Below are 25,516 nucleotides of genomic sequence, written 5' to 3' on the forward strand. Positions count from 1 at the left end.
CCACTTCAGGCTGAGGTATAATTTACCCACACAGGACCCCCACACTATGCAGTATAACAGCTTGTTGTAGGTATTCTGACATCATTATATACAACGCAGGACCAACAGTCCTACTTTGTAAGTGAAGATGCCAAGGGTCCGCCTACATCCTAAGAGCATCAGAGAAAAAAATCAGATGGAGGGACATTGGGAGGAGGAGCTGTGAGGTCAGTGTGATGTCATAGGACATATAGAAACTGGATGGAGGAACATTGGGAAGAGGAGCTGTGATGTCAGTGTGATGTCATAGGAGATATAGACTCTGGATGGAGGGACATTGGGATGAGGAGCTGTGAGGTCAGTGTGATGTCATAGGACATATAGACTCTGGATGGAGGGACATTTGGATGGGGAGATTTGAGGGGCCCTCTATATGAGGCTCCTGTGCAAACCAAATCATTGTTCCTGGGTGTGTCCTACCTCTCCTAAACTGAAGAGTGAACTTTGACCTTTACCATACAGAAATCTGTCAGGAATCTGTGAAAGTAAGCTCTCATGTGATCAGGTGATGTGCGGAGGAACGGAGTGTAAATAGCAGACAATTTTCTCCAGAGTTCCTAATGGTGGGGATGGATTTTGCTGAGTGCTGGTGCCAAGTTTCCACCCCCAGGGTCACTGCAGGTGTGGAGAAAAGCTGTGTAAGAGGATATGGAGGAGAGATGAGGAGGAGATCCAGGAATCAGGATAAAGGTCAGGACAAGCGACAGACGAGCGCATCCAAGAGATGAAGCCGGGGTCACTACACAGAAAATCAATCCAAGGAAACAACAGGCAGGACGAGGAATAGCAAGAAGGAGCTCAGAGACAAATGAGAATATTGCTCAGCCAATGGGAGATTATCTCAGCATGACTTACATAATGAAGGAGATGAGGGGGAGGGGAGGAAGTCACTTATGGTGACCATAGAGACATGGAAATTCAGCTGGTTCAGCAGGGATCGGTCACATTTCCATCCATGTGTGGTCACTGCCAGATAAAAGTCACTCAATCAGCGGCTGCAGCCAATAGCTTCATCACTGATCTGTGTATTCTGAGAGCGGAGGAGCGCCCCCCATTGTCAGAATACAATAGTGCAGCGGGGAGGATTCCCCCATCCCCCTCCAATGTGTGGATGGGGGAATCACTTCATTTTTTTCCTCTCATTTCGCTGGATGAATGATAAAACTGATCCATGTATGGCCAGCTTTGGAAGGAAGATATATTAATCATCAACTGATCCCCCTGAAGGGGTTAATCTACATATTACCTCCTCTGCCGCCAGATCCAGCAACGTCTCCTCTCTACATCCTTCCAAATGCAACTTCTTGCGTGAATCTGACATCACTTCCTGTCTGTATTCCATAGAGACTTCCTGTCTGGGTAGAAGTGAGATCACCACCTTGTGGAACTCAGATAAACTGCAGCTGAAGAAACGTCTTGTAGTGTGAACACGGCCTTGTGCTTTTTGAGATGGGAGCAGGGGACACCTATTAGCAAATGTAGATAAGCATAGGACACACCCCCTGCCACGCCCCCTTAAAGGAGAATTATACAAAAAAAATTTAGTTAAACCCACAAGTGCTTTATTTTTACCACTACTATTCCTTTATATTGGCTTTTGAAGCTTACAGATGCAGCAATTTAGTAATTGGATGAAAGATTTAGCACTGGGAAACACTTTTTGAAAGATAAATAGTGCATTTTATATACAATTATATAGATACGACCAAAATGAGGGACAAATGAGGAGAAAAGGAGGGACATTGTTCCAAATCAGGGACAGTCCCTCAAAATCAGGGACAGTTGTGAGGTATGTGTATGTACTGTATATCCTTCCCCTTCCTCTCCTCCCTGAGTGTGTATGAAGAGGCGGAGCCCTGAATGTGTATGAAGAGGCGGAGCCCTGAGTGTATGAAGAGGCGGAGCCCTGAATGTGTATGAAGAGGCAGAGCTCTGAGTGTGTATGAAGAGGTGGAGCCCTGAGTGTCTATGAAGAGGCGGAGCCCAGAGTGTGTATGAAGAGGAGGAGCTCTGAGTGTGTATGAAGAGGCGGAGCTCTGAATGTGTATGAAGAGGCGGAGCTCTGAGTGTGTATGAAGAGGAGGAGCTCTGAGTGTGTATGAAGAGGCGGAGCTCTGAGTGTGTATGAAGAGGAGGAGCTCTGAGTGTGTATGAAGAGGCAGAGCTCTGAGTGTGTATGAAGAGGCGGAGCTCTATGTGTATGAAGAGGCGGAGCTCTGAGTGTGTATGAAGAGGCGGAGTTCTGAGTGTGTATGAAGAGGCGGAGCTCTGAGTGTGTATGAAGAGGCGGAGCTCTGAGTGTATATGAAGAGGCGGAGCTCTGAGTGTGTATGAAGAGGTGGAGCTCCTGCTGGAACAGCGGTCGGAGGAGGAAGCCGAGTCTAGGGGGGAGACTGACAGAAAGCGCAGCAGACTTGCAGGAGTGAGCGAGGAGGATCCAGTTCCTTTGCCATCGGAGGTGAGGGGAGTGTGAAGGATGTTGGTGACTCTGGTAGATGAAAAGCTGGGAGTCATATTGCTCTGGTGAGTGGGGAAGCACTACTAAGGGGGCGCCCTCACCATCACGTGTGTAAGAGGTGGAAGAAGGCGTGGCTACACTACAGCTGGCACAGTTTGGAGCACCGAGAACTTTACACCTTATCAACTTTTCATTGATTGGTGGATTTTTGTAATAAGAAAAAACTTAATTGAAGTAGATGCAAAGTAGAAGCAGTAGACTTGCAGAGAACACTATATTGAGCACAAAATATTGTATGTTTACATGAATTTGCAGAGATTTTTTGTTTATTTAATATAGCAGCAAATATTATACGATTAATGAAGTAGGTGCAAAGTGGAAAGCGCTTTATGTTGTATTTGAATTTGCACATGGATCAGTTTTCTTAATTTAATAATAAACACCATAAGAAGTAGGTGTAAAGTGGAAGCAGTAGATCTGCAGAGAATATTATTTGAGCCCCTAGCACTTTATATATGAATGTCTCCACATATTTTAGTGTATTTGTGATGATTTATGTGCACACACAATAGGACAGCGCTGTGACACATAATGCTTTTCTAATTGATAAAGGGAATACTTACCTTTGTTACAGCAGCAGTCCGGTATAAGTTATTTTTGTAGGTATTTGAGTTGTTACACATAGCGCGGGTTTTATTCTATTTATATTGGTGACATAATTGCCCAAATCTGGGGATCAGGAGCCATTTCCACCCTTTACTCTCGGCTGGGGTTCTTTGTATCCATATAACAGATGTTCTACATGACTAAATCTGCAATCAATTTTACTGCAAAATCAAAGGAGCCAAAATGTCTCCCCCGAGCAGTAATATATTTCTATCCCCCTTGGTGGGAGTGGAGATGACCCATCTATAAGGATATACAGTACATACACACACAGCACAAGGCCGTGTTCACACTGCCAGACGTTTCTCAGCACTGCAGTTCCTCTGAACTCCACAAGATGGTGATCTCACTTCTACCCAGACAGGAAGTCTCTATGGAATACAAACAGGAAGTGATGTCAGGCATGGTAGGAAGTAAAGTTAGCTAGAGACAGGAAGTTCCATGTGTTAGAGGACACCTTGCTGGATCTTGTGGCTGAGAAGGTAATACGTACATTAACCTCTTCAGGGGGATCAGTTGATGATTAATATATCATGCTTCCAAAGCTGGCCATACATGGTTTAGTTTTATCGTTCAGCCAGCGGGATGAGAGGAAAAAAACTGAAGTGTTTCCCCCATCCACACATTGGAGGAGGATAGGGGAATCCTCCCCGCTGCGCTTGTTTTCTGACAATGGGGGCGCTCCTCCGCTCTCAGAATACACAGATCAGTGATGAAGCTATTGGCTGCAGCCGCTGATCAAGTGACTTTTATCCGGCAGTGACCACACATGGATGGAAATGTGACCAATCCCTGCTGAACCAGCTGAATTTCCATGTATCTATGGTCACCCTAAGTGACTTCCTCCCCTCCCCCTCATCTCCTTCATTATGTAAGTCATGCTGAGATAATCTCCCATTGGCTGAGCAATATTCTCATTTGTCTCTGAGCTCCTTCTTGCTATTCCTCGTCCTGCCTGTTGTTTCCTTGGATTGATTTTCTGTGTAGTGACCCCGGCTTCATCTCTTGGATGCGCTCGTCTGTTGCTTGTCCTGACCTTTATCCTGATTCCTGGATCTCCTCCTCATCTCTCCTCCATATCCTCTTGCACAGCTTTTCTCTACACCTGCAGTGACCCCGGGGGGTGGAATAGGGTTGCCACCTTTTCTTCAAGTCAAACCCGAACAGTTTAGTGGTGCCATTTTTTTTTGGTGTATACGCTATAAGAGTGTAAAAGACCTAGGACACTTTTGGTAGCCTGAAAGAGAGCAGTAATGTGGCGCGACTAGCCCGCCATGGTGAAAGGTGCATGTGGCCAAATTGTGAGTGCTCTGCATGGAAAGCGGGGGTCAGAAATAATTAATGCACAAATTGCAGGGGTCAGATATGTGCTGGGGAGAGAGCTAGTGCTGACAGGGGGTGGAGGGAGTTAGATATGTGCTGGGGGGACTCTATGGGAGGGGAGAGGGCTAGTGTTCGGGGGGAGTCAGGTATGTAATGGAGGGTGCTTCAGGAGGGGAGAGGGATAGTGCAAAGAGGGGTTGGATATGTGCTGGGGGTGCTTGGGGATCTGATATGTGCTGGGGGGGTGCTTTAAGAGGGGAGAGGACTAGTGCAAGGGTGGGTCTGATATGTGCTGCGGGGGTGTTTTGTGAGTGGAGCGGGGGTCGGGGTTAGATATATGCAGGGGGGAGCTTGGGGGTCTAATATGTGTGCTGGGGCGCTTTGGGAGTGGGGAGGGCTAGTGCAAGATGGGGGTGGGGGGTCAGATATGTGCTGGGGGAACGCTTTAAGAGAGGAGAGGGTTAGTGCAAGGGGGGGTTGGATATGTGCTGGGGGGGCACTTGGGGGTCTGATATGTGCTGGGGGGGTGTTTTGTGAGGGGAGAGAGCTAGTGCAAGGAGGTGGGGGTTAGATATGTTGTGCTGGGGGAGCTTGGGGTTCTAATATGTGCTGGGGGTGCTTTGGGAGGGGAGTGGGCTAGTGCAAAATGGGGGTGAGGGCAGATATGTTCTGGGGGGGCGCTTAAAGAGAGGAGAGGGCTAGTGCAAGGGGGGTCAGATATTTTCTGGGGGGGCGCTTGGGGGTCTGATTTGCCAACGTGCACCCCCCAGCACATATCTTCTTAACCCCCCCAATCACTACACATTTTTTACATTTTTCTCCTTCCCAGCCACTCTCCTCCTCCTCCCTGTCCGTCTACAGAACATAGAAAACTTTGTACAGACCTCGATCAGCATGTCTCCCTCCTCCTCCGTGTGTGTGTAAACAGAGTGGAGGAGGGGGCAGAGGGGGAGCTTTGTTCCACTGACACTCTGCCGTCGAGAGGGGAGACACACATCAGATGGCGATCAGACTCTTCACTCCCAGTGGAGTCCAGTGTGAATGATGCGTCCGGGTCTGAGGGAGATGGAAAACTGAACACATCATTGAAAAACTGGACTGTCCGGGAGAAAACCGGACAGGTGGCAACCCTAGGGTGGAAACTTGGCACCAGTGCGCAGCAAAATCCATCCCCACCATAAGGAGCTCTGGGGAAAATGGTCTGCTATTTACATTACATTCCTCCCTACATCACCTGATCACTTGAGAGCTTACTTTTACAGATTTGTGACAGATTTATGTATGGTAAAGTTCAAAGTTCACTCTTCGGATTAGGAGAGGTAGGACACACCCAAGAACAATGATTTGGTTTGCATGGAGCCTCATATAGAGGACCCCTCAAATCTCCCCATCCAAATGTCCCTCCATATAGAGTTAATATGTCCTATGACATCACACTGACCTCACAGCTCCTCCTCCCAATGTCCCTCCATCCAGAGTCTATATGTCCTATGACCTCACACTGACCTCACAGCTCCTCCTCCCAATGTCCCTCCATCCAGAGTCTATATGTCCTATGACATCACACTGACCTCACAGCTCCCCCTCCCAATGTCCCTCCATCCAGAGTCTATATGTTCTATGACATCACACTGACCTCACAGCTCCTCCTCCCAATGTCCCTCCATCTGGCTTTTTTTCTGAGGCTCTTAGGATGTGGGCGGACCCTTGGCACTTGCAAAGTGGAACTGTTGGTTCTGCATTGTATGTAATGGCATCAGAATGCCTGCAACAAGCTTTTAACCTGCGTAGTGTGGGGGTCCTGTGTGGGAAAATTATACCTCAGCCTGGGAATGGGGCTTTATTATAATGGAGAGGTGAGGAGGATTCTGGGGGTATTGTTTGATTTTACTATCTGTGTTCAGATCTAGAGTATTCCTCCTATGACATCCAGTGATCATATGACCATCACATTGCCTCCACCTCCCTCCCTGATAGAATAGAGAAATACAAAGAAGATTCTAGAAGTCACCAAGAAGATGATGGAGCTGCTGACAGGAGAGGTGAGCGGTGATGGGAATTCTGGGACATTATCCAGTAACAGACAAGGGATGTGTCTGGATGGTGACTGTATCATTGTGTGTGTCAGGTTCCTAAAAGGTGTCAGGATGTCACTATCTATTTCTCCATGGAAGACTGGGAGTATTTAAAAGGACACAAGGATCTCTACAATGATGTCATGATGGACAATCAGCCACCCCTCACATCACCGGGTAAGAGGAGACTTTATTGTAAAGGAGAGAGCAGTACGGAGGATCCACCTAGATCCCCCATCATCTGATAAACACACAGAAACAATGTATTCAGTCTCAGGAGATGATAGGGAGTGGGTTGGGTCCTCTTCAACTTGTCTCATGTGAGCATTTAAACCAGCACTGATTGCCTGACCCTTAAACTGTAAAATTCATACTATACATTACATACTCCTGACCCCTGCACTATATACTCTATATTGTACATTATATCATTCTGATACTATATAGCCCTATCTGCTGTATCTTATACAATATGTTGTACATTACATAGTCCTGACTTCTGCTCTCTCCTTTCTACCCACTGCTATATATAAACATAATATATATTCTCTTTTGTTACACCCTATTTCTACCAGCTGGACATTTTATATCTTATGATTTGATTGAAGCACAGACTTTTACATGTTGATAATAATGTGATGACATCCTCAAACTTTGGAACCTTAAACAGAAAGTGATGAGGGAGGAGTCAATAACCCAATGATGTTGGTCTTCAGGATCAGTCCAGTCTTGATCTTGGTTGTTCTCCCCCCATCCTCACTCTCTGACCTCTGGTGGGGCTCAGCCCTGCTGTTATTCATGACTAAATCATGGACTAAATAAGGAAGTGCAGTACTTCTTGTGTTGGGAAGATTGCAATGAGTGATAGAGGGGGTGGGGGCACTCATCCCATAATCCCCTCACCACTGTTACTCCTAAAAAGACAGTTCTCGTTGTCATGTTTCACATGCTTTGTGATATACCTTAAAATGTTATATATATTATTCTGTCCCTGGTTCCTCCCCTTCCTGTAGCTCAGATTTATCATGTATAGTTAGCTCCACCCTTTGCTCATTTTGCCAGTAATGCATCTCAGCCTCATGTCTCATGGAGTGGATCACATTATGATCTTTTGATCTATCTGATGTTTATTGTTGTAAGATCCTCACTTTATAGATTAAACTTCACAAGATCTTCAAGATGTCATCTGGATTGTCACTGTCTGTTTATTCAGCTAAGATTGGGTTATTAATATCTCAACACAACTGTAAGTTACATAGATTACACTTTCAATGCTTAGATTGGAGAGGCAGAACAGTCAAAAGATTGTTAGAAAGATCAATGAAATGTCTTTCATAGGATCCTTGCTATCCCTGGCTACACAGTGAGATGTTATATGGTCACTGGAAATAGCAGCTAACAGAGAGTGAACACAAGCCTGTATGCGCCTGAAAGCAAATCTCAGCATAGCACTCATCAGCCACAAGACAATATTACTGCTGTGAATGTTCATACAACTGTGCCATACAAATAGTTTATACGCTGCCTCTGTATGCATTAGCACATGGCTTTTTGTCTGTGAAATCCTTATAAGAAAGGCAAAGCAAACCTTTCTGTAACTATAGCCTTCAAAACCTGAGCTCAGGCACAGGAAATTGATACATTGCTGCTGGAAGGACTTTACTATTAACCCTCTCACAATGTTTGAGCTAATTAATATGCAATCTGGGGAAACTAATACACAACCAGAATCAGAACTCCTACCAGATCAGGAATTAAACCCGGAATCAAACAAGAGAGAAAAACGCTTAACAAAACCAACCTGGAGAGTGTAAGAGAATCTTAAAGCTGACCAGGAAGAACTGCTGTCTAATATCAATGACTTATGGTCTAATACTGTTAAATGCATGTCTGCTATCTCTTAACAATCTCATGAGCAATTACAACTAGAGGGCGCTATCAAGAAATTGAATGTTGCTTATGAGAGTTATCAAAGACTGTGTTAAATATATTAATCTCTTAAAGTGGAACAACACTCAAGGGTCATTGGAAGAATTAAAGGGATCTGAGGAGCTCAATCTTGAAAGTGACAATTTAGTGGTGCATACAAAGGCAGAAGTGAGAATAACATAGTTTCAAGAATCCAGATCTTATCGCTCTGCATCTACTAGACACTCCACAAGATCTTCCTAATCCCTACAATCAAAATCAGTCAACAACTCATAAAAGCCTGTGCAGATGCTGAAGCTTCTAAAATCCAGGCAGCTTTTGCCCAATAGAAAGCAGAAACGAAAGCTCAAGCTGCACCATATACTAGACACTCCACAAGATCTTCCTAATCCCTACAATCAAGATCAGTCAACAACTCATAAAAGCCTGTGCAGATGCTGAAGCTTCTAAAATTCAGGCAGCTTTTGCCCAATAGAAAGCAGAGATGGAAGCTCAAGCTGCACGACAGAAAGCAGAGATGGAAGCTCAAGCTGCACGACAGAAAGCAGAGATGGAAGCTCAAGCTGCACGCCAGAAAGCAGAGATGGAAGCTCAAGCTGCACGCCAGAAAGCAGAGATGGAAGCTCAAACCGCACGACAGAAAGCAGAAATGGAAGTTTTGGAAAAACATAGTGAGCATGCCACAGGCAAGGTAAGGGTCTTAGAACAAGCTGCTAGTGAAAGTGAAAGAGACTGCAGTTGCAGACACTCATTTGTATCTTATGCTTCAGATTCTTCACATACTCCTCCAGAACGTCAACTCCCTATCACAGCAGCCAAGGCACTTAATCAAGGTTTCTGCACCTACTGTACCTCAAGATGTTTTTCCTTTATATCTTCCAGTACATTCCAGAATGATTCGGTAAGATGAATAGACTGGAAAAAAGACTAATGGTGTATAGCTCTGTGATCCCTAATAATGGTACCTAAAACCGAATCAGGTCACATTTGAAAGAAATAAAAAAGGTCTTTCAATATATTTTGAATAGTTCACCGTGTAAAAACAAATATATAAAAGTCCACACATAGGAGAATCTTCAACTGTTGTGTGACGAAAGATTATGGTTCACCACCAGTATAGAAGGGGGTTACTTCTTACCAGACATAGATGATCCCCCATTACAGAGGATCATAGAAGGCATGTCAGCTGTAGTGGTAAGTGTATCTCCCGTGTTGGACTGCTGTGGCTGTACCTCAGATCGTCATAAGGACCAAATCGGTTCAGATGTAAACATAACATGTAACAAAAAGTAGAAAGCTCAGATCGTGTAAAACCTTCTAACTTTATTTTCATAAAACGTCAATAACACACTTACATAAAGCGTCAGTAATCAAGCCTGAAGTCCGTTGTCAGCCGATCACACACGGACAAACCCGTCCTACTGGAAGAAAACACACAGACTAGAGGTGACGTCAGCGCGTTGTCCTGCTCCGCCCTATGCATTTCGTGATAGGTCACGTCATCCAGGGGCACGGGCGGCGCTCTGCATCACCTCCCTAAATACCGGAAGATCATGTCAAGCCTCGTTCTGAGCCGCGGTCCACCATGGAGCATCCAAATAGCTTGATATGGACCGCGGTCTAATAAGAATCTAATAAGCGTTTTACTTTGCTTCAGACAAGAACCAATTGCTGTTATGGCTGACATTCAGCAAACGTTCCACTGTTTCATCTCCTGTGAAAACTGCAGGAACTTCCTCAGGTTCCGAAGGTACTGCAAAATGATGTCATTGATAAAGTCATAGACTACAGGATGAAGGTACATGTTTTCGGTAACAGTCCTTCTCCTGCAGTAGCAATTTATGGACTGAGGAAAATGGCTCGAGGGTGAGAGAGAATTTGGATCTGATGCACGACAGTTCGTCGAAAGTAATTTCTATGTAGACAATGGACTCAAATCTCTGCCTACGGAAGAAGCTATTGACCTTCTCACTAGAACCCAGAACATGCTTGCCACTGCAAACATTAGACTTCACAAAATCATCTCCAACAACGACAAGGTCATGAGAGCCTTACCTTCTCATGACATTGCTATCAGTGTCAAATTCCAACTAGGCTCTGACCTTTCCATTACGCAACACAGTCTTGGATTGCTTTGGAATGTTAAGCAAGACACATTCACATTTCAAGCATCAGTCTGTGACAAGCCCTTCACAAAGCAAAGAGTTTTGTCTACAGTGAATAGCATTTATGATCTGTTGGATTTCATTGCACCTCTCACCATTCAGGGTAAGATGCTGAGACCACTTACTTCTGAAAGCTCAGACTGGGATTTCCCCTTACCCAAGGAGAAACAACAAAGGTGGGAATCCTGGAAACGGTCTCTAAAAGCATTAATCCTGATACAATGCTCTTACACCTTAGCATCCTTAAAGCATGCCACCAGAAGAGAAACCATTGTCTTCTCCGATGCACCCAACAAAGCCATTGCTGCCGTGGCCTATCTTCGAGCTACGAATCTCAATGGTGAAGTCGGTGTAGGATTTATCATGGGCAAGGCCAAGCTCACACCAAAATCTGCACAGACTATTCCAAGGATTGAACTTTGTGCAGCTGTGTTAGCTGTGGAAATTGCTGCGCTTATAGAACTTGAAACAGATGTTGAAATAGACTCCTTTTGACTTTTTTATAGACAGCAAAATAGTCCTAGGATATATACACAATCAAACATTGCAGTTCTATGTGTATGTCGGTAACAGAGTGGAACGTATTAGGAAGTTCTCTATGCCTGAACAATGGAACTATGTTCCCACTAACCTCAACCCTGCTGATTGCGGCAGTCATGCAGTACCTACTACTGCATTTATGGACACATCATGGCTATCTCCACCAGTACTCTTGAATGATAAACTCATCTTAATTTCTACAAATTCTACCCTTTGAACTGGTTTATCCGGAATCTGATAAGGTATTCAGAGCTGCTACCGTAAAACTCAACACCTGTGAAAGCAAGTGTAAGGCCGAGTCCTCCCTGTTTTGAAAGCTTTTCTAAGTGGTCCTTTGTTGTATGAGCCATTGCACATCTTATTCACATTGCTCATCAATTTGCAAACTGCTCTAGCACTGAAAAGTAGTGTCACAAATGGGATATCTGTAAAGGCCCCTCCACAATTTAGGAGGTTGCTCAAGCAGAAATGGTTATCATCCGATGTGTCCAACATAAAGTGTACTCACAAGAGATTGTTAACATATCAAAGGAACTCAACCTATCTAAGGATAGCCCTCTGTACAAATTAAATCCAATAATTGATCACAACAATTTACTTTGAGTCGGTGGTCACATTGGAAGATCTAATTCGTTCAGTGAAGAAAAAATCCCCTCATTATTCCTGGACGTCATCACATTACTGCTCTGTTAGTTAGACATTTCCATGAGCAAGTTTAGCACCAAGGTTTTCACTTTTGCAGAGGGAACAGTAAGGTCTGCAGGTTTCTGGATCGTCGGGATGAAAGAGTGTATATCGTCCATACTCCAGAAATGTGTCAAGTGCCAAAAACTAAGAGGAAAGCACCTACAACAGAAGGCAGAGCTGCCGCCTGACCAGTTAAGCACTGAATCACCATTTACTAACGTTGGCATGGACATATTTGGAGCCCTGGACTGTTACACTCAGAACTTGTGGTAGAGTTGCTAACGATAAGTTTGTGCAGTGCACATCAAAGTGATAGAATCAATGGACTCTTCCTGTTTCATTAATGCCTTCAGAAGATTTGTTTCTGTATGAGGACCTGTAAAGTTACTTAGATGTGACTGTGGGACTAATTTTACAGGAGCATAAAAGATAGTGAACTTCTTAAATGACAAGTGTAAATGGGAATTCAACCTACCTCATTCCTCTCACATAGGAGGCTCTTGGGAAGGCATGATTGTAGTTGTAAGAAAAATCCAGGACTCTATGCTACTGGACCAAAAAACATCCCAGCTTACCCATTAAATCTTAGTCACTCTTCTTCCAGAGGTGTCTGCTATAATCAATGCAAGGCCACTGGTCTCTGTGTCCTCAGATCCAGTGTCTCCAGTATTGCTCACTCCAGCCACTCTTATTACCCAAAATATTGGGATAGCCACTATTCTCACAGAGGACGTTGATTACCCTAACAGATACAAGCATCAATGGAAACAGGTTCAACATCTTGCTGTTGTGTTTTGAAACTGCTGGAAGATGGAGTACCTTTCTAACCTTCAAAGTCTCAATAAATGGCAAACTAGCAAACTCAACCTACAAGTAGGAGACACAGTTCTCTTGAAAGAGACAGATTCTCATCGCAACTATTGGCCTATGGGTCTTATTACAAATACTATGCCAAGTAACGATGGAAAACTACATAAAGTAGAAGTTAACCAATTCAGCCCTGGAAGAATTTACCCCCTTCCTGACCGGGCCATTTTTTTGCGATACGGCACTGCTTCACTTTAACTGACACCGTTGAACTCAAACATAATTGATGTTCTTTTTTCCCCACAAATAGAGCTTTCTTTTGGTGGTATTTGATCACCTCTGCGGTTTTTATTTTTTGCGCTATAAGCAAAAAAAAGAGCGACAATTTTGAAAAAAACACAATATTTTTTTACTTTTTGCTATAGTAAATATCCCAATTTAAAAAAAAAAACAAAAAACTATTTTTTCCCCCAGTTCAGGCCGATATGTAATCTTCTACATATTTTTTGGTAAAAGCGTAAATTGTTTGGTTTGTGCAAAAGTTGTTATAGCGCTTACAAAATAGGGGATAGATTTATGGAATTTTTATTATTATTATTATTATATTTTTTTTTTTTTTTTTTTTACTAGTAATGGCGGTGATCTGTGATTTTTATTTTTTTATTGGGATTGCGGCGGAAAGTTTGGACACTTTTGACACTATTTTGGGACCATTGACATTTATACAGCGATCAGAGCTATGAATAGCCACTGATTTCAGTATAAATGACACTGGCAGGGAATGAATTAACACTAGGGGGCGATCAAGGGGTTAAATGTGTTCCCTCACTGTGTGTTCTAACTGTGGGGGGATAGGACTGACTGGGGGAGGAGACCGATCTGTGCTCCTATATACTAGGAACAAACAATCGGTCTCCTCTCCCCTCACAGGACGTGGATTAGTGTGTTTACACACACACGTTCCTGCTCTGTCATGAGCAATCGCGGTGACCGGAGGACATTGCGGCCACCAGGCATCGGCTCCTCAGTGACGTGGAGGCACGCGCCCGTCCACCTATACCCCTTAAAGCTGCCGCCGCACAGCTACAGTGATTTGCGCAGGGGAGCCATTCTGACTACGGCCAGTCGGCATGTGGTTAAAGTAATGAAAGAAGGTTCTGCACACCTTTACTTCAGGCCTATAAAGGAACTAGTACTTCTTTTACCCAAAGAGGAAGACAAGTCTCACAAGTCATCAACTTGATTCAAAGGGCCTGGACCTTCGAGATCAGCATCTGCAAGTATTATGTCAATGTTTGCATTGTTTCCCCTTGTTCTTCCCTTCCCTCCTTGTTTTGCAGATGTTCCTGGGAAAGAATCTTCATTTGCTTATAATTGTACTTGGACTAAAGTTTGTTAAGAATAGAAATCATAGATTTTGATGGGGAGTTTCATGTTTCACATGCTTTGTGATATGCCTTTAATTGTTATATTCATTATTCTGTCCCTGGTTCCTCCTCTTCCTGTATAGTTAGCTCCACCCTTTGTTCATTTCCCAGTAATGCATCTCAGCCTCAAATCTCATGGAGTGGAACACATTATGATCTTTCGACCTATCCAGTGTTCATTGTTGTAAGATCCTCACAGTTTATGGATTAACCACTTCAATACCGGGCACTTTCACCCCCTTCCTGCCCAGGCCAATTTTCAGCTTTCAGCACTGTAACATTTTGAATGACAATTGCACGGTCATGCAACACTGTACACAAATGAAATTTTGATGATTTTTTTCCACACAAATAGAGCTTTCTTTTGGCGGTATTTGATCACCTCTGTGCTTTTTTTTTTTTTTTTTTTGTGTTATAAACAAAAAAAGCAACAGTTTTGAAAAAAACACAATTTTACTTTTTGCTATAATAAATATCCCAAATGAATTAAAAAAAAAACAAATTTCTCTAGTCATCTTCCAGGATGGCATAACCTGAGAGATGACTGGTCCACCTGACAGGAAACACAATCAACATACAAGGTTAAAAGGCCCCTCTCTTCCCTCTGCACCTCAGTTCTTGATTGTGTTTCCCGGCACAACGTTTGTTGTTTTTTCTCAGACCTGAAGCTGGTAGCGGATGGTCCCCCCCGAGGGCTGGACGCCAAAGTCGGGGAGGGTGGCGGGTCCAGCCATGGCCCTGTCCTTCTCAGGGGGTCCCCCAATGGCCGGGGGAGAGAGTCTTCCCCGGCAAGGAGCCTCCCGGGTACAGAGGGGTATCCCGGAACTCCTGTGAGCACATACCTCATGCTTTTTCCTTCCAACCAGTCAGGTACGGAGGTGACGAAGGAACTGGGGCTCAGGCTGGTGTCTAGGCCACAGAGGGGGTAGAGGACGCCAGCCAGGTCGGTACCTAGGTGCCTTGTAGGGCTGGTGGAGGTCCTGGACTTCATAGGGAATGCTGAAGCTCCTGTGTATGGAGCAAGCATCCCAGGGTGGAGTAAGATGGCGGCGTTTCCGGTTCCGGGCGCCGTGACTTCCAACTTCCGGTTTATGCCAAAATGGCGGATTCGGACACTAGAGGCCAAAATCCTCCCTCAGACAGCGGCTCTCCAACAAAATGGCGCCAATCATCGGTGTATAGGAGATAGACACTCAGCGCTCCAGGGAAAAGCAGAAGGCCTCACGATACTCCTCTCTTGGGGTCGGAAAACCTCGCAAAGCAGCAGATATGGATGGAGAGGATGTAACAGCTGCACCCTTAGCCCAGGAAGAGGCCAGTGGTGGTGAGTCCTCTTCCGTTTTGAATGTGTAAAGTAAGAGGGGTCTTGCCTACACCATAGGGGGGGAGAGAGAGAGAGAGACACACACAGAAAGTCTTAGGAAACTGGTTAAAGTTTGGACTTTGTCTTTTTTGTCTCCCTAGATCCTGGCGGCTCTGCTCAGGGGGCTCACAAGATGAAGGGCAAAAATCCCCCTCCTCCCAGGTCAAAAAAATGTGGGAACTGTAATAATAAGCTCCCACAGGACCATGTGAAACCTTTTTGCTATAGGTGCATACAGAAACTGTCTAGTAAGGAAACCTCACAGGTTATGAGGGACTTCCTTGCGGTACAGTCGGAGATGCTTTCTACCCTCCAGTCTATTAAGACAGCTATAGCACCTAAGGCGGATGATAGAGAAATCCTGTCCTCTAGAGAAGGCACTTCCTCTCAGGAAGGTTTTTCAGATAGGGGTCAGAAAACCTTGCAAAAAGCCCCTTCCTCTGTCACTTCGGGAGTTGAGGAGTTTGAGGACCCAGAGGAGTCAGAGGAGGACTCATTAGAGGAAGGTGTAGAAACAGACGCTGACAGCCAGGATAGTGACAGTCCTAGAGCTAGTAGCCATCTCTTTCCCGTGGAAGACCTGGGGCAGTTACTTAGGGCGATCTATGTCTCTGAGGATATCCCAGAACCTCCGGTTCAGGCGTCGGCCCGGGACAAGATGTACAGGGGTTTGGGAAAGCCTCAGTCCAGGCTGTTCCCAGTTCATCAGGCCCTAAAGGAGGTGATTTTGAGAGAGTGGAAAGACCCGGAAAGAAAGGTTCTTGGACTCAAAACTTGGAAGAGAAGGTTTCCTTTTGGGAGGAAGAAGAGCAGAAATTCTTTAAAACCCCTAAGTTAGACGCAGCTCTGTCGCAGGTTTCTAAAAAATCTGACTTGTCTTTTGAGGATTCAGGGAACCTAAAAGACCAAATGGACAGAAGGGCGGATGCGCTTTTGCGCAGAGCATGCGATTCCAATGCGGCTGCCATGGCTCCTGCTTTGGCGTCAGCATGCGTGGCAAGAAACGTGGACGCATGGTTAGGCAGACTTTCCAACCATGTTTCTAAAGGGGGTGATTCTAAGGAAATCACAGACTCGTTAGAAATAATAGGCATATTTGGCAGATGCGGCTGTGGAGTCTGTCAGGAGCACAGGAGTGCAGTCTGGGTCAAATCATGGGAAGGGGACCATATGTCTAGATCAAGGCTATGTGGTTTGCCCTTTGAAGGTTCACAACTCTTTGGACCTGGCCTGGATCAGGTGCTGTCAAGGTCAGCAGAAAAGGGAAAAAAGTTCCCGATTAAAGTTAAAGGAGAAAAGGATGCGAATAGGAGGTGGGGAAGGGAAAGAGCGCACAAAATGGTAGTCTGCTCTTTTCTGGACCTAAAGACGCCACCAAGCAGTCTAAGTGACGCCAGCATCAGGGTAGGGGGGAGATTGTCCCACTTTGTCCCTCAGTGGAAGAGGATCTCCGAAAGCCCCTATATCTTGCAGATTGTAACAGAGGGATATCGTCTGGAACTTCTCTCCCCTCCCCCTCAAAACTTTTTTCTGACCCGTCTCCCCAAGGAAACTTCAAAAGCTGCAGGGCTGTTGGACAGCTTGCAGGGATTGGCATTCCAAGAGGTGATCATCCCCGTTCCACCGGAAGAGCTTTACCAAGGATTTTACTCCCATGTATTTGTCGTTCAAAAACCGTCAGGGAAATTTCGCCTGATATTAAATCTCAGGAAGTTGAACAGGTTTTTGCGACAAAAGAGCTTCTGGATGGAGAGTATATACACGGTGCGCAGGCATCTATTAAGGGGTGCGTTCTTAGCCACGATAGATCTGAGGGATGCTTACCTTATATCCTGATCACCAGGGAACACCAGTCCCTGCTGAGATTCGCAGTCCTTACGAGCGAAGGGATTCAACATTGGCAATTCCAAGCTCTTCCCTTTGGATTAGCTGCAAGTCCAAGGATCTTCACAAAGGTCCGGCGGAGGTTGTAGCTTACCTACACCTACAGGGGGTGTCCCTTATACCCTACCTAGACGACCTTTTGGTATATGGGCAATCCCTAGAGCAGGTGGAAGTAGACGTAGGCAGAGTGATTTTCACTCTGGAGTCCTTGGGCTGGATAGTAAACAGAGAAATCTTCTCTGGCACCGTCCCAAATAAAAGTGTTCCTGGGATATCTGGTGGATACAGAGGCTCAGAAACTGTTTCTTCCAGAGGAAAAACGGTTAAAGGTGGTTACAGCAGTATCCTCTTTAAGAAGCCAGGGAGTGCTCTCGCAGGCATATCATGAGGGTTCTAGGTCTAATGACCTTGTGTATTCCAGCGGTTCCTTGGGCTCAGCTCCACTCCAGGGAGCTGCAGTTCTTCCTTTTGTCCTCCTGGGACAAAAGGAGAGAGTCATTGGATGCAAGGGTGTCTATTCCAACAAGAGTAAGGACCTCCCTAGATTGGTGGCTGGATCAGGACAAGCTCAGGTTGGGTCTAGCCTGGGACCAGTGGAACCCCCACAAGAATCACTACCAACGCAAGCGCCTGGGGTTGGGGTGCTCACCTGGGGGACGTCCAGGAACAGGGGGCCTGGACGCCTTCTCAGGCAAGGGCATCCTCCAACCACAGGGAACTCCTGGCGGTGGGACAGGCGTTAGTATCCTTTGGAGACAGGATTCAGGGCTTAGAGATCCAAGTCCTGTCAGACAATGTGACAACGGTCTCTTACCTCAATCGTCAGGGGGGCACCAGATCCAGGAAGCTACTAAATCTAGTCCTGAACATCTTAAACTGGGCCGAAGAGAATCTTCAGTCCATATCGGCGGTTCACATAAGAGGAACCGCCAATGTGGTGGCAGACTTCTTAAGCCGGCAACCCATCCTCCAAGGGGAATGGGAGTTAAATCAGGAGGTCTTTCTCCAGATAAGCCAGAAGTTAGGGATTCCGGATATAGATCTTTTTGCCCACAGAGGGAACAAAAAAGTGGATCGTTTTTTCTCTCTCAACAGAGAAGGGGGATCCCAGGGAGTGGACGCTCTGTCTCAGGACTGGGACTTCCGTCTAGCATACGCCTTTCCCCCACTAGTCTTAATACCACGGGTCTTACAAAAATTGGCCCGCTCAGATTGCGGACTGATCATTGTAGCCCCATGGTGGCCAAAAAGGACCTGGTTTGCCACTCTGAAAAAGTGGTCAATTTCTCCTCCGCTCCATCTTCCAACCAGACGAGATCTTCTCCTACAGGGGCCAGTCCTCCACCCCGACCCGGGATTCCTCAAACTGACGGCATGGTTCTTGAGGAGGAGATCCTTAGGGGCAAGGGTTGCTCTGATAGGGTAATTGAGACCCTCTTGGGCAGCAGGAAGCTGGTCACCAGGATGATCTACTCCAAGGTTTGTAATTGCTTCTCACAGTGGTGCTGTGATAAGGAGGTGTCTTACCCTTCAGTACCAGTGGTACTGGAATTTTTACAAGCAGGGGTGGATCAGGGGATTTCTCCAAACACCTTGAGAGTACAGATAGCAGTGTTATCTGTATTTTTGGATCAGAGGCTCGCACTAGAGCCTCTGATTAAGAGATTTCTTCTGGCAAGGGAGAGGTTAACCCCTGTCAGGGTGAATGTATTCCCTCCATGGAATTTACCTCTGGTTTTGGAGGCACTGACGAAAGCGCCCTTCGAACCAGCGCAATAGATTTCAGTTAAGTTTTTGACTCTTAAGTTAGCGTTTCTGTTGGCCATAACCACAGCCAGAAGGGTGAGCGACCTACAGGCCCTGTCAGTTAAGGAGCCTTTTCTGTTGATTCTGGAGGATAGAGTGGTTCTTAGACAGGACCCACTATATCTTCCCAAGGTCGCATCTAAGTTTAATAGATCTCAGGAGATCATTTTACCCTCCTTCTGTGATAATCCAAAGAATGAGAAGGAGAGGAAGTTTAATTTATTAGATGTCAGGAAATGTTTATTGACATATCTAGATAGAGTAAAGGACTACAGAAAGTCGAATAATCTTTTAGTTTTATTTAGCGGCCCTAGAAAGGGAGGGCAGGCACCTAAATCTACTGTGGCTAGGTGGATTAGGCAGACTGTCAGAGAAGCTGTGGCAGAAGAAAAGAGCTTGCCAATATCGGAAGGTTCCTGTGTGTTTGCGCAGCGGAGCCGCGCTTCTGCGCATGCGCGTTAGCAAAGTAGCGGCACACACAGGTTCACTACACGGCGTAACGGCGTAATGGTGTACGAACGTTCGATCGTCAGCGTTACACCCCCTTTCTGGCCTATATAAGGACTGACTTGTTCTCTGTTTAATTGCTGGTTTGTCTTTTAGCTTCCAGTGTTCCGTTCCTGATTCCTGCTACTTGTGTTTACCTGTTTGACCCGGATTTGCCTGACCTACCTTGTTTCTCTCCAGTGTTTGACCTCGGCTTGTTAAAAGGACTTCTCCACCATCTGCTTCCAGTGTTTGACCCTCGGCCTGTCTCCAGATTCTCCTGCCTTTTCGTGTATGACCCCGGCTTGTTTAACGGACTCCTCTGCTGACATCTCCAGTACATTACCTTTGGCTTGCCTTCTCTATTTACAGTCTGCTGTGTTTGACCCTCGGCCCGTTTAAAGGACTTCCTTATCTACCAGTCTCCAGTATATGTTCCCGGCCTGCACCACAGACTCTCCATTACTGGGTTCTCCGTGCCTGATCTCCTGCACCTCACTCAGCTCCCGTTGCGTTTACGGGTTAGAACCCCAGCCGGGTTTTCTTCTCCAGTTCCAGGGGCAGAGTCACCACTGCTCTCATCTCCGCGTTACAGAAGTCCTCCTCTCAAGAGCTACCTGCCTGCTGGCGACCCGTGCCTCTCTGTGCCCTATACCCTCTGTACCATCACCAGGGATATAGTGCGCTTAGCTGCAAGGGAAGCCACTCCCAGCATCTCGGCTTCGGTGAGTACCCGTGATAGTACAAACCAGCCCGATGTCTGAGGCCGACAGAGCGGGTTCCCCTCTCGAGGCTCTATGCCAGCAGGTAACAGCCCTTACGCAAGCAGTCCAGAGGTTACAAGATGGCTATTTCCAACTAGAAGGTCGTCTCCAGCACCTAACCTTATCTCCCGGGGATGCAGCCTCCGCATCCCCCAGTGGGGCCAGCTCTTCGCAAGATCACTCCAGCTCAGCTCCTGCAGTTGTTATGACTCTCCCAGAACCTAGGGTGCCCACACCCGAACGATTTTCCGGAAATCGGAAGAGGTTTAGAGCATTTAAGAACGCCTGCTTGTTATACCTGGCTCTCCAACCTAAGACTTTCAGTTCTGAGACAGTAAAAGTAGGGTTCATTATTTCCTTATTGTCCGAAGAACCCCAAGCCTGGGCTCACAACCTCCTGGAACAGAAAAGCCCTTTACTAAACTCTGTGGAAACCTTCTTTGAATCCATGGGAAGATTATATGATGATCCTCAACGCACAGCCACGGCCGAGTCCATCTTACATACCTTAGTCCAGGGAAAGAGACCGGTGGAGGACTATACGGTCGAATTTCGAAAATGGTCTGGGGACACTGGATGGAATGAGGCGGCTCTCAAATACCAGTACCGCCAGGGACTCTCAGAGACTCTCAAAGACGAATTAGCATGCGTTGATTCTCCTTCCACCCTGGAGGAGTTGATCCAGCTAGCCATAAAACTAGATAGACGTCTACGGGAACGACGTTCTGAACGTTTTCAATCTCCCCGGCCTAAATGGATGCTACCCAGGGTCCCTACAGGTCATCCTCTTCCTGCAGTCCCTTCTTCCTCTACCTTGGAAAGTGAGCCAATGCAACTGGGCCTGATCCGGGCTCCACTTACGCCTGATGAGAAACAACGCCGGCGGGAAGCCAATCTCTGCCTGTACTGTGGAGGGTCAGGCTACTTCTTGCGCAACTGTCCTATAAGACCCAGTAAGTCCCATTCACAAACAGCTATGAACTTTCAAGTTAATGGTCCAAGTTCAACTCACCTTGTCCTTCCTGTCTCCCTACAGGTGGCAGGCGAGGAGATCCGGCTACCAGCCATTATTGATTCTGGCGCCTGCAGCTGCTTCCTGGATACATCTCTAGCCCGAAGCTTACGCATCCCTCTGCAAAATAAAAGACAAAGTCTCCAAATCCACCTGGCCGATGGATCATCCCCCTGTTCCGGGCCTGTTACCCAAGAAACTAAACCCACTCTCACCATCACAGATTCAGGACATCAAGAATTTCTTTGCTTTGACATCATATGCTCTCCCATGTTCCCTATCATCCTGGGACTTCCAGGCTCACGACCCCCATATTAATTGGAGTGAGAAGAAGATCTCCTTCTCTTCCGCCTACTGCTCCCAGCACTGCTTCACCTCTGGTTCCGTCTGCACAGCTTCCTGTCTGACTATCCAGCCAGTCCCTGATCATCTTCAGCACGTCCCTGCAGCCTACCGTAAATTCATGGACATTTTTGACAAAAAGAAAGCCGACAATTTGCCTCCTCACCGACCATACGACTGTCCCATCGATCTCTTACCTGGCTCCGAGATTCCTTTTGGTCGTATATTTCCTCTATCAGAAAAGGAGTTGGAGGCTCTTCGGTCCTACATCGACGAAAACCTTGAAAAGGGATTCATTCGTCCATTCTCCTCTCCGGCTGGAGCAGGGATTTTCTACGTTGAAAAAAAAGATGGTACTCTAAGGCCTTGTGTGGACTACAGGGAACTCAACAAGATCACCATCAAAAACCGCTATCCGCTTCCCCTCATCCCAGAACTGTTCCAATGGTTCCGAACCGCACGAGTTTTCTCTAAACTTGACCTAAGGGGTGCCTACAACTTGGTTCGGATACGCCCAGGGGATGAGTGGAAAACAGCTTTTAGGTCTAGATTCGGACATTTCGAATATCTAGTGATGCCATTCGGCCTATGCAATGCCCCGGCTACATTCCAACATCTAGTGAACAATATTTTTCGTGAATACTTAGACAACTTTGTGATCGTTTACCTTGACGATATTCTGATTTTCTCTGCAACCATTGAGCTGCATCAAGTCCATGTGAAGAAGGTACTCACGATCCTCAGGAAGCACGGACTTTATCTAAAGGGAGAGAAATGTGAATTTGAAAGAACGGTAGTCCAATTCCTAGGGTTCATTATCTCCACTGAAGGGGTCTCAATGGACCCTCAGAAAGTGAAGTCTATCCAAGAATGGCCAGCCCCTACAGATAAAAAGGGGGTCCAATGATTTGTGGGCTTTGCCAACTTTTATCGCAGGTTTATAAAAGGATTCTCATCGATCATTTCTCCCATAACCCAATTGACTCGCCAGCAAAGCCGATTCCAGTGATCTCCAGAAACTCAGGAAGCATTTGATAAACTGAAGGATCTATTTACTTCTGCCCCGGTACTACTGCATCCAGACCCTGCTTTTCCCTATGTGTTGGAAGTAGACGCCTCAGAGTCAGCTTTAGGAACAATTCTATCTCAAAGGCGAGGCCAGAAGGCCCTTCTTCACCCTGTGGCATTTGCCTCCCGGAAACTGTCTCCGCCAGAAAGGAACTATGACGTTGGGGAGTGTGAACTACTGGCCATCAAATTTGCTCTTGAGGAGTGGAGATATATTTTGGAGGGTGCTTCTCACCCCATTATGATCTTCACAGATCACAAGAACCTGGAGTACCTTAGAACAGCAAAACGCCTCAGACTCCGGCAAGCCCGCTGGGCTCTGTTCTTCTCCAGGTTCAACTTTCACATTTCCTATCAGCCAGGTTCCAAGAATGGGAAAGCGGACGCTCTATCTTGGATGTTCCCAGAAACCTTTCAAACAGCAGAACCTGGTACTATTCTGTCCTCACAAAATTTTCTTTGTTCAATCCAGCCAGATCTAAGAACTGCCATTGAACAGGCCTCCAGCCAATGCTTAAACCCTGAAGTACCCACACTGAGGAAACAGGATGGTCTGCTATGGGCCCAAAACAAAATATTCGTTCCAGCACAAGTAAGACCCTTGGTACTAAGAACATTTCATGATAACAAGTTTGCAGGACATTTTGGGTTACAAAAGACCTCTGAACTAATACATCGTTCCTTCTGGTGGCCAGGGTGGAGTCAGGATTGCAAAAACTACGTAAAATCTTGTATTATTTGCCAACGCAGCAAGGGATCCACTGCGAAAGCTTGGGGTCTGTTAAGACCATTACCCATACCAGAGCAACCTTGGAAGGAAGTGGCTATGGACTTTATCGTCGACCTACCACCTGCTGAGGGGTTCTCCACCATTCTGGTAGTGGTCGACCGCCTTTCAAAAATGGCCCACTTCTTACCATTGAAGGGCACACCCTCTGCCTCAGATACTGCGGATATATTCATTAAGGAAGTGGTTAGGCTCCATGGAGTACCCGTTAGCATTGTGTCTGACAGAGGAGTCCAGTTCACCTCAAAATTTTGGAGAGACCTTTGCAAATCCTTAGAAATCAAGGTATGCCTGTCCTCAGCGTATCATCCCCAAAGTAATGGCCAAACAGAGAGGACGAACCAAACGCTGGAACAATATCTACGCTGCTTTTGCTCATGCTTTCAAGACAACTGGGTTTCGCTCCTCCCCTGTGCAGAATTTGCCTACAATAATTCCATACACACAGCAACCAACCAAACTCCTTTCTGGGCCAATTATGGATTTCACATTTCTTTTTTGCCTAACTCTTTTTCAGAAGTATCAGTTCCTGCGGTGCAAGACCGAATAAATTTTATTCAAACCAATTTCCAATTAATTCAGAAAGCTATGAAGAAGGCTCAAACAGCTACAAGAAATACTATGACAGGGGGAGGAGGAGCAACCCCACTTTTAAGATTGGAGATGAAGTCTGGCTATCTGCAACAAACCTTAAACTTTCTTGTCCCTCACGCAAATTGGGCCCAAAATTTATTGGTCCCTTCAAAGTAAAAAGAGTAGTGAACCCCGTGGCCTTTGAACTCTCTTTACCCAGCTCTTACAGAATTCATCCTGTTTTCCATACTTCTCTTTTGAAACCAGTAACTCACAGTTCTTTCCCAGGAAGGGAAGAGTTGTCACCTCCTCCAATTAATATTGAAGGCGAAGATGAATTCGAGGTGGAGGCTATAATGGACTGTAGAAGGAGGGGGGGTCGTGTCCAGTATTTGATCAAGTGGAAAGGGTACCCCCCAGAAGATAATTCTTGGGAACCTTCCTCCAATATACACGCCCCACGGTTAATACAAACGTTTCACAAGAAATATCCGGGAGTACTGGCCAGATTGGGCATCCGGAGGTTGCCCTTTGGGGGAGGGCACTGTCAGACAAGCAATAAGAAAAGAGCTTGCCAATATCGGGAGGCTCCTGTGCGTTTGCGCGGCAGAGCCACGCTTCTGCGCATGCGCGTTAGCAAAGGCCAGTTTAAAGGACTTCCTTATCTACCAGTCTCCAGTATATGTTCCCGGCCTGCACCACAGACTCTCCATTACTGGGTTCTCCATGCCTGATCTCCTGCACCTCACTCATTTCCTGTTGTGTTTACGGGTTAGAACCCCAGCCGGGTCTTCTTCTCCAGTTCCAGGGGCAGAGTCACCACTGCTCTCATCTCCACGTTACAGAAGTCCTCCTCTCAAGAGCTACCTGCCTGCTGGCGACCCGTGCCTCTCTGTGCCCTATACCCTCTGTACCATCACCAGGGGTATAGTGCGCTTAGCTGCAAGGGAAGCCACTTCCAGCATCTCGGCTTCGGTGAGTACCCGTGATACAGACAATAACATTGGCCTATGAACAGACCGGTTCCCCAGTACCAGGGAACCTTAAGGCCCACTCAACAAGATCCTTGGCGGCCTCTTGGGCAGAGAGAGCTGGGGCCTCGATAGAACAGGTCTGTCGCACAGCCACTTGGGCAAAGCAGGATACCTTTTTGAAACACTATAGAGTGGAACTGCTGTCGCCCCAGGATTTGACATTTGGAAGAAAGGTGCTACAAGCGGTGGTCCCGCCCTGAGGTAGGCCTTGAACTCCTTGTCCATCCTCTCAGGTTATGCCGTCCTGGAAGATGACTAGAGAAAATTGACAGTTACTTACC

General features: G+C 46.3%; 2 protein-coding genes across 2 annotated transcripts in view; one reads left to right on the forward strand and one right to left on the reverse strand.

Moving 5' to 3' along the window:
• Window positions 1-1,349, reverse strand: part of LOC141121752 (uncharacterized) — a 617,570-nt gene extending 616,221 nt beyond the window's left edge. The window contains exon 1 of the mRNA XM_073611471.1: window positions 1,286-1,349. The gene's annotated coding sequence lies outside the window, so the exon portion shown is untranslated. The remainder of the gene's footprint in view (window positions 1-1,285) is intronic.
• Window positions 1-25,516, forward strand: part of LOC141121772 (uncharacterized) — a 188,089-nt gene that overhangs the window by 82,367 nt on the left and 80,206 nt on the right. The window contains exons 18-25 of the mRNA XM_073611490.1: window positions 7,717-7,807; window positions 9,261-9,391; window positions 10,220-10,356; window positions 10,466-11,129; window positions 20,463-21,372; window positions 21,827-22,126; window positions 22,421-22,500; window positions 23,314-23,433. Coding sequence (XP_073467591.1) covers window positions 7,717-7,807; window positions 9,261-9,391; window positions 10,220-10,356; window positions 10,466-11,129; window positions 20,463-21,372; window positions 21,827-22,126; window positions 22,421-22,500; window positions 23,314-23,433 — 2,433 coding nt within the window. The remainder of the gene's footprint in view (window positions 1-7,716; window positions 7,808-9,260; window positions 9,392-10,219; window positions 10,357-10,465; window positions 11,130-20,462; window positions 21,373-21,826; window positions 22,127-22,420; window positions 22,501-23,313; window positions 23,434-25,516) is intronic.

The sequence above is a fragment of the Aquarana catesbeiana genome, unplaced genomic scaffold (assembly GCF_042186555.1).
Source record: "Aquarana catesbeiana isolate 2022-GZ unplaced genomic scaffold, ASM4218655v1 unanchor229, whole genome shotgun sequence".
Lineage (NCBI taxonomy): Eukaryota > Metazoa > Chordata > Amphibia > Anura > Ranidae > Aquarana > Aquarana catesbeiana.